Source organism: Barbus barbus, assembly GCF_936440315.1.
Source record: "Barbus barbus genome assembly, chromosome: 23".
NCBI classification, from domain to species: Eukaryota; Metazoa; Chordata; class Actinopteri; order Cypriniformes; family Cyprinidae; genus Barbus; species Barbus barbus.
In genome coordinates this window covers 25,857,091-25,866,885 of record NC_136751.1, presented here as the reverse complement: position 1 = coordinate 25,866,885, position 9,795 = coordinate 25,857,091, and the positions used below count along the sequence as shown (strand labels likewise).

General features: G+C 40.1%; 1 protein-coding gene across 1 annotated transcript; it reads right to left on the bottom strand.

Annotated features, from left to right (window-relative positions):
- Positions 1–232: 232 nt before the first annotated feature.
- LOC306843042 (proline-rich transmembrane protein 4-like) lies at positions 233–6,447 on the bottom strand (the record flags this gene model as incomplete). Its single annotated transcript, XM_079374278.1, has 3 exons — positions 233–2,121; positions 4,191–4,334; positions 5,748–6,447. 3 exons carry the CDS (start codon positions 6,445–6,447, stop codon positions 233–235), a joined length of 2,733 nt encoding a protein of 910 aa, XP_079230404.1.
- Between the last annotated feature and the right edge of the window lie 3,348 nt (positions 6,448–9,795).

The following is a 9,795-nucleotide window of genomic DNA, read 5'->3' as shown; positions in this document are numbered from 1 at the left end:
CACATGCTCTACTTCAGAGGTTTTCAGCGACTTCCCTGCAGAGTTTACCTCCAACCTTTAACTAAATTTCCTACAAGAAACTTTCTAGTAATCCTGAAGACGTTGATTAGCTTGTTCTGGTGTTTTTGATTTGGGGTGATCTAAACGATGCAGGAAAGTGGACCTCGAGGGCAGGCCGTAGTTGAGAACCCCTGCTATACAGCAATCTGTAGTTGAATAAAGATTTCTTCCCCTATAGGTCAATCGTATCACTACTGATACTGAGTGCATCTATCTGCCTGCAGACGTTGATGAATTCAGCCTGAACGGCAAGCTCATCAACATGAGAAGTTGTCTCCACATCCACGCTCCCTCTGGAAGACGTAGAGCCCAAGGTTGTGTAGCGTCTGTGGAGTTGCTGCCCGGACTGAGTGCCCCTATGTAGGCTGCTCTGGGACTGTTGTGTTGAGTTTAACCCACTGCAATGGACCGAGACGTTAGCTGGTCTCCCAGATATAGTGCTCCATTGCCTGGGTTGGCTGGGGACTGTAGCGGGGTCCACATCCCCACAGGAGGCAGTGCGGTATAGGCTGGGTTCGGTGGAGTTCCCGCGACAGGGTTGTCCATCTGGGGGTCCACGTGTGCTGAGAGAGAGCCTGGAGGAGCCGAACAGGCTATGCTGGAACAGAGCCTCACTGTTCAAGGCCTCATCGATGCTTCGTCGCAGGTCGATTGGTGAAGGGGGCCGCAGATCTGCTGTGGAATCGGCATCGAAGCTTGCAAAGGAGGATGCATGGGATACTTTGCTCTTCTTTGTGGTTTGGGTGAGCTGTGTGCAAGACTCGTGCTGAGGGCTGCTGGGATAGTGGAGGTCCAAGCCATCAGATTCGCTGTGTGGGAGTTCCACCAAGGTGTAGAGCGGCACACTTTCGCTTTCCCGCCGTGCTATTCCATCACACAATCCCAGCTTCTCGGTGGGCCGTAGTGACCAGCCACACCGACTCGAGAGGATGGTGGGTTTGGCCAGTGTTGTGCCTTCTGTTGGTGGCTTTTTGAAGAGCCAGCTGCAGCCTCCTGGTTTGGAAAGGGGCACTCCGCAACAGAGAAGGGGGTGAGTGATTACAAGAGCGAGGGTGAGACATACTCCTGTTTCACAGACTCGGCAGCTGAGCTGGAAGCCCCACCAGGGCCAGGGCATCAGACCAACCATGACTCCACCGGTCAGCCCTTCTGAAATGAGCATAGCATAAAGTCGTAGACTGCTACATGCTAGCAGAAACAGGGCAGAGAAAACCCCTGTCCTGGCCGCCCTTTCCCACATCCGTGCTTCTGTGAATGGACACCTGCTAGCATGGCACGACGGCCGCTCGGGGGAGCTCTCGCTTAGCCGGTAAATGTGCTTGACATCGGCACGAGCACAGCAGTAAAGAAGCAGGTACGTGAATGACAAGAGAGAGGACATCAACACGAATGCTGCAGGCGGTAATAGAGGCACAACTTGCAGGGTGGGAAAAAGTTGCAGTATTGCCATGGATGCCATTACTATAGCTATGTGCAGCAGCACTAGGGCAGCCAACAAGCAGGTGCTGCGTTGCAGGGTGTTCTGAGAAAGTAGCTGGGTACAAGAGCGAGCAGTTAGCAGTAGTAGCAGGAGACCAAATGATGCTGTAATACAGGGATAGGCAGCTTCATGCAGCAGCCATGCCCAGGCTATGGGTAGGCGCTCTTTTTGGCCGTATGGATCATAGAGGAGCCACAGAGCTCTGCTAGAACCTGTTAGTAGTTGGAGAAGGTGGAGGAGGCTGAAGTGGGCACAGCCAGAGGGCCAGCGCAATGGCAAGCACATCAGGCTGAGCACAGATAGCACAGCAATGAGCGAGAACACACAGCCGAGCCCGTATACCTGCAACTTCCATGCCAGGCCCCATGTCGCCATTGCAGCATTCCAATCAGTCAATAGAGGGACCAAAAGAGGCGGGGTGAGGCCTTCAAGGGGTGGGGTTTCAAACACAGGAGGTGGAGTAGACAGAGTGCTGTTAGTTGAAGCATGATTCCTTGAGTCACTCGACTGACAGATCCCGGTGCCAACGAGGCTGCAATCCGGACGTGTGGAAGATTTGCGCCTGTCATCACCTGGAGATGCTGAAATACAATATATAGCTTAGTTTAAAATGCATTGTTATACATGCAGTCTCAGAAAATATACAAATGCTGCCACTGTTACCTTAGGAACACTTAGGTACACCTTTGTACCTAAAGGGTGTGCACTGATACCTTAAAGGTACATGTGTAGTACCTGAAGTGTACATATTAGTACCTAATATGTACACCTAGTAGTATACCTATATGTATACCTAGTAGTATATAAGTATGCATAAAATATAACAGTAATTCTGTTTAAAAAATACTTCACACAAACATTAAACAATGTTGTATAGATGAACATTGGAACATTTACTGTTGCAACTTACTGTATATTCAAAATTAAAGTTGATCATACCAATGACAAGAAACCACAGCACAAACATTCTTTTTCAATTATTTATATTATTAATTACTTATTTAGTTAAGATTTTTAGCACACTTGTTAGACTTTGCACTAAAAACCCAGGAAAACAGTATGCTAAATGCATTTTCCTTTTTTTTTCCTTCAATTTTTTTTTACAAAATTGCTTTAATGAACAAAACAATCCTGAGTGAACCATCTCATATTACTACATGTTAGTTATAGAATGCTGCCTTTCAAATGGCGTAAGATACTGTAATGCAGCTTCAAAGTAGATTTAGTCTGTTTATGCACTCATGAGGTTATATTCACAAAACACTAAGCTAATATTCTCCACAAGCAGCTTATGAAGTTTTTTTTATGCATATGAAGTTACACTTGATACAACACGAGCTATTTAAATTGCTGAAGAAACGCATAACAAACCACACACTGATGTTTCACAGAACAAACCTGTATCTAGAAGTATACAAATGATCAACAAGAGCTAAGTAGGCTGAGATAGCTGTGCATTGCTCCAGTATGTAAGCCAGGGTCATGAATCTCAGCATTAAAAGTAGATACACTGTCAGCCGTAAATATATAAAACAATGACTGTGTTAAGTAGCTATAGAGAGATGTGGAACTAGGCTGTTGTAAATGGGTCGCACACTTCAGCTCTGACACACATTCGCATACGGCACAGATAAGAGGGCATTGACCCTGTTGCTGTTCTCATGAGTGTGACTATTTAAAAACTATTAACTGACACACTTTCATGACATTACATCACTTAAATACCTGTGTGTGGAAGTGAGGAGAAGGGGCTCTGTGTAGCAAGCTTGTGTTTCTGAATACAGCCTCATTTTTACCAACACCCCGCTCTAATTGTGGATCAAAAGGTACTTTATTGCTTATTGAAGGGTTGATTGATTAATGTAGATTATTAGCAAGTGTTTCCACTTGAGTAATGATCCAGAATACACTGGGGCTGAATCTCTGAGTCAGCATTAGCCTTTAGCATGTGTTAATTAAGGTCAGAGAACCTGGCTTGAGTTTTCCCTCTTAAGATTTAATGACTGACCTTTGTGCATAGGAAGAGATTTCAGTACAACCACCCTTAATATGCCTTTGGGTGGTCAAAAATGACAAGTTCACTTTGTCCACAAGGGCAACAAATGAGGGGGGAAATGTGTTAATGAAGAGATGCAAAGTATAATAAAAATCTCATTAGCTGCACTTTCTAAACCCCTTTAGCATTAATCTTCATAGCTCACAAGTTTCTGATACAGTTTTATATTTATTTCTGAGACAGAAAATGTATTAAAACCAGTTATTTAAAATTTAAATTTTATTACTGTCTTTAAAGTATTCTGTATCAAATAAATGTAGCCTTTGTGAGCACAAGAGCACAATTTTTTTTTTGATTCACTAAAAAGAATTGGCTCATAATAGTCATTTGCATGTAAATCAGACTACAAGTATCAGGTTGTGTGTTTGTTTTTGCGTTAGGCCAAAATGACAAAACCGGTTACATATGCAAGACCCTGAGTTCAACTATTGCATTTATTATTCATTTTTTAAAATAAATTTTTCTTGTAATCTCTCAGATTCATATCAATTTAGAAGCATTGTGAAGAACTGGAAAGCTCTTGCACTCTGCTCACAAACAGTATAAGATCGTGTGTTACAATAGAGGTCATTCTGACAATGAATGCTTCAGTACCTGCTTCAGGATAGGTTTCAGTGACATTGATCACAGTGGTGGTCGACTGGCCATTTTGTCTCTTTTTCACTTGGTCAACACCCTTGCGCTCCTCTCTTTCAGGGTCAGGATTTGTCATATGGAGAGTCGGCTCTGTCAGACTATCTGAAAGAGAGAAAATAGGGTTGTAAACATGTTCTCAAGCAAGCAGAACTGAGAGCTAATGCTAGCTCAAAGAGAAATATAATTTGATTTAAACCTTTTGTTCTTGTTTTATACCCATAATCCTCAGCCAAACTTGAATTCCAAAAGATTCATACAAAAGAAGCTGTAAATTGCATTAAGTTTCACAATGAGTCGCTAGGGGGCTTGTATCCCACTCACATCTGCAGTAATGAACGGCTTGTTCGCTGCTGGAATACTGATGTTTTCACTGCAGCTTGAGGAACAGCAAGCAGAGTAAGCTAAGAGCGCAATGAGGATGCACTACTGACGCAGGCATTTATGCCAAAACAGCATTACCAAATAGATGCAGTAAAAGTGCAATGATACCAATATCACTTTATTACAAATTTCTGATGTGCACATTTACACATTTTATTCAGTTTAAAATGTCATCAGTGTTTCAAATATCATATTGTATTGAGTATTTGAATAAGTGAATAAGTATTTTTCTGATTGTATTAAAAGCAATGTAGTAAAAAATAGCATTGTACTGAGAAATAATGACAGTTATTTTCTGCTGAGTTGTCCTTCATGCAAAAACATACAATGTGGCACCTGTAGTAATTCAACACAAATGACTCTGAGCCAAATCATAAGTGATCAGAAATCAGAAACATACAGTGCAACCAGAGTAATCAGATTCACAAATAAATTACTGTTATGAGCCGATTCTTTTTAGTGAATCAAAAACATACTTGCACTTATAGTCAGATTCATGCACAAATGACTCTTTTGGATAGATTTCTTTTTAGTGAATCAAAAACATACAGTGCAACCAGAGTAATCAGATTCACAAACAAATTACCCTTCTGAAACTATTTTTTTAGTGAATCAAAAGCATACAGCGCTATGAGTAGTCCGATTCATGAACAAATGACTCTTATGAGCCAAATATTTTTAGTGAATCAAAAAATACAGTGCACTTGTTGTCTGATTCACGCACAAGTGACTCTTATGAGCCAATTCTTTTAGTGAACCAAAAACATAGCACGTCAGATTTACAAACAAATTACTCTTATTAGCCAAGTTACTGGTTTGAATCAGTCAGATAAATCCTCCACCGAACAGAATCCATCAGAATGGTTACAGCAATTGACTCACTATGATTATTTTGACTATTATGACTATAGTAAACTGACATATAAGATTGATCAGTTAAGCATGATTATTCTCAGTCATGAGCACCAGAACAACATGAACCATCATGATCCAACGTGGAAGTTAATTTGATTTGAAGTTTTTTGTTGTTGTTGTTGTTGTTGTTGCAAGTTTTTTCATGTAGTTTGTGCATAGATATACATTCACACATTATCAGGTTCAGAATTGGCTCTTATGTATCATTAATTTGATTACCTGGAGGAGCATCTGTCAAATCCTTTGTTTCCTCAGATGGCTGCATATTGTCTGTCAGCCCTCTTGGCAAAGTGGTACCATCTAAGGTTCCTCTGGCATATGGTGTCTGAGGAGCACCAGAGGACTTCCACAGTGTCTGGTAGGTGCTAAATGTAGTTTCAGCAAGAGTCTGAGGTGTATATGTCTCTGTATTCCAAGCAATAGGTTTCTTGGATTTGGTACTCCGGGCCTGAGAAGAAAAAGGCTGTAGTGTTGCCAGTGAAGATGATTTAAAAGATTGTTCCATATTGCCTTGCTTACTAAAATTTGGCCAATCAGATGCCTCTGTTTGAGGGCCCTCTTCATCGTTCTGGATATCTGAAGGTGGTTCAATCTTAGTGGAAATCAAAGTTTTGATCCATGGTGTTCTTGAGGCTGGAAGTCTTGACAAACCATGATCCTCCATTGTGACATAGGGGTTTTGATCAACTGAAGGGTCCACCTCAAGGTCTCTGCTAGTCACTTCTGAATATAAAACATCGGTTGGACTTGTCATGTCCATATCTGTTGATTGAGATGTCCATGATGAGCTGATAGCTGGCTCTGGGTCCGTGCTGCCCCAAAAGTGGGCTCTTTCATTTCTATTTAAAGTTACAGCACACAGACTACCACACAGTGAGAAACTGAAGACCAGCAGTAGAGCTTCACCGTGAGGGGTCATGCTGACACTCCTCTGAAGATGTTACTCCTCACAATATCACCAAGTTGTCTCCATTTGACTCTCACATTCTGCACTGTTTCTGGTGGGGGAGGGGGAGCACAGATAAGATAAGAACAGCTGGGTAGATTGGTAACTGAATTTCAAATACACATGCACCAATATTACTCCAATTATTTTGATGTTAAACAGCTAATAAGAAAAAAAATACTTGTTTAATAAATAAATAAATTACATTCACAATTATAAATTTGTATTTTACAAAATAAAATATAATATTTATAAATTATTATAATTCTACACTTCAATAAATAATAAAACAATAGAATAAAAAATAAAAAAAATTATACAAATTAGAATAGATTTATACTTAAAATATATATTTATGTATTTATTATAAATCTACTTATTTGCTAAATAATAAGATAAAATCTCATAAAAAATACATTATAATATAGTATATAATATGTATATATTATAAATCTATATTTTTTGCAATATAACAAAAAAAGGTTAATTGTTTACAATAATTGAAAGTCGTGACGTATTGTCAAGTATGGTGACCCATACTCGAAATTGGTGCTCTGCGTTTAACCCATCCAAGTGCACACACACAGCAGTGAGTAGTGCACAAATGCGCGCACGCACACACACACACACACACACACACACAGAGCAGTGGGCAGCCATGCTGCGGCGCCCGGGGAGCAATTGGGGGTTCGGGGGTTCACCTCAGTCGTGGTATTGAGGGTGGAGAGAGCGCTGGACATTCACTCCAACCACCTACAATCCCTGCCGGACCTGAGACTCGAACCCACGACCTTTGGGTTACAAGTCCAACTCTCTATCCATTAGGCCACGACTGCCCCCTTGTTTGCTATCACTTTAGGTTGGTGGTGATATGTTAATATATATATATATATATATATATATAAATCTTATTATTAACCTTAATATCCAATAAATCTGATAATACTGAAAAATAGGGATGCATAATAGAATAGTTATCAGCTAATATCTGTTATTTTATTTAATGTATCCTATATAACTATATAATGTACTGATATATCATGAATCTCTAATGTCAAATATATGTATCTTTACATGGAATTGGACATACAGTGGCACTAAAAGTTGAGTGTTGAGTGGCATATTACAGCCAGAGCTCTGAATTTACACACCATCAGTCTTATTCGATCCCCTCGAGTCATATGACCCAATTCAGAAAAAAAAAGTACCTCACAGAAAAGGACAGCCACCAAACCAAACCACCAGCCACCAGTGCATACTTTTACTCAAACAAATGCTATATATTTTGCATAATTAACATGGATCGGTCCTTAGTAATAACATAATTGCAGATATGCTGTGACTATTACAGTTTGCAAAGATTTATGTCAAATGATCTGACAGTTACTGCAGTCCAATCTCTGCTTCTTACCTCACAATAACCTTTTCTTTTCTCGCCTTATTGCATTTCTCAACACTCTTCCAAAGTGGATGCAGCATTTATCATTTATATTTCAGCAATAGAGTGGGGGATGCTGGTCTGCATTACCAACCAGTGCAGCACCGTTTAATGCACCTTCTCTTCAGCATCCAGTGACACATTTTCACACAGAAGCAACTGAACTCACATACACATACATGCACAGACACAAAGTTTGATTGTGCCAGAAGAGATGTGCTCACCCGGGACGCATGGATGAAGAGTCTAAAATAGGAGTAATCCTTCTGCCTCCCATCCTGCAGCGGAAAAGATTTGATTCTGTCTGTGCCTGCGCACGCGTGTGTTTTTTAGTGCTCTCTCTCTCTCCCTCTCTAACACACACACATACCCATCTCTGCTTTTCGCAGACACACACACACATGCTGTCTGACACACCCCCTTTTAGTATCCCATCTCCATTCTCTCTCTCTTCAGGTGCCCGATCCCTCTCTTCTGATTCGGTTAAGCTGTGCCTCTAGTTTCCAGAGCTGGATTAGCCATGTTAGGTGTTTGACTTCCTTTCTCTTATATCATTGAGTATCAGAGGCAGGGCATCTATGCAGTGATGCTCCTAAAAAGGAAAAAAATGCATGTTTACAGTACATTCAAAGATATAAATAGAATAGGATGAGCCTCTCGTCCCAATTCAGTTTAGCAAATCAATATACAATATTGAACGGAATTTTCTGAATCCCTCAGAGAGAGTCAGAGATCAATATGCAGCAATAAATCACAGCACTATAGACCACAAGAGTGACTGCTGCTCTGTTTTCCCTTACGGTGGATTAAGATAAAGTATTCTAAAAATAAAATATCTAAAAAATATTAATGATCATAAATCTATACTTCTTTGCAAAATAAAAAAGGGTTATTTTAAAGATAAGCAGCATAGCTAATACGTGATTTTTTTTTAAATAACAGTCTTTACTTCAAACAAGGCATGGCCAAACAAGGCAGGGCAGACACAGACACACTGGGGAGTAATGAGTAGACCAGACGAAATCAAACTGAACAGACAGGACTATAATTGCACAGAATAATCATAGATAATGAGACAAACACAGCTGGACAAGAATTAACTAATAATCACACTAGACAAGGACAGGAAATAAACCAAATATGAACACAAGAGGCAGGAACACATGACACACACGACAGAGGTCTGACATAATGTGTCTCAATATGATTGATTTTTCCAATTTTTTATCTAATAAATGCAGCCTTGGTACGCATAAGAAACTTCTTTCAAAAACATTTAAAAAGCCCAGTTTTATATATATATATATATATATATATATATATATATATATAATACATAATACAATTCCTCTGGCACTCTCCGATATTTTGTGCTTTTATGAATTATGGTGTTGCATTTTATTAGCTGATCCCATTGGCATGTAAATCTAAGTGGGTAAATGAGTGAGTGGCAATAGCTGGGCAAACAGTCTACTTCCATATTCAGAGCATATAAACACTCAATACATATTTAAAGCCATTCCCCATCAGTGAATCCAGGGTGGATGGTCCGCTGGGACGCACCAATGTGTGTGGTCAGACAGAATGAGCAGGATGTAGATCAATCCTTATTAAAACACACCCCGAGAGAACACAAACTAGGGCAGGCCCATAAAAAGCTAGTTTTGAGAGGACTAGTTAGGGCTCAGAGACTATAAACAGATTATAATATTTAGTAAAACAGTTAAAGAAATCACTGCATGCCATATTCATCAGAGAAGTTGAGACTGATGACTAATAAATTCATCCCATGGGAATACAAAGGGATGTTTTAATTTGTTTTCACAGACTGACATGCACTTTGAATGCATTGCACATTGCATTCTCTTATAGTGTGTGTACAG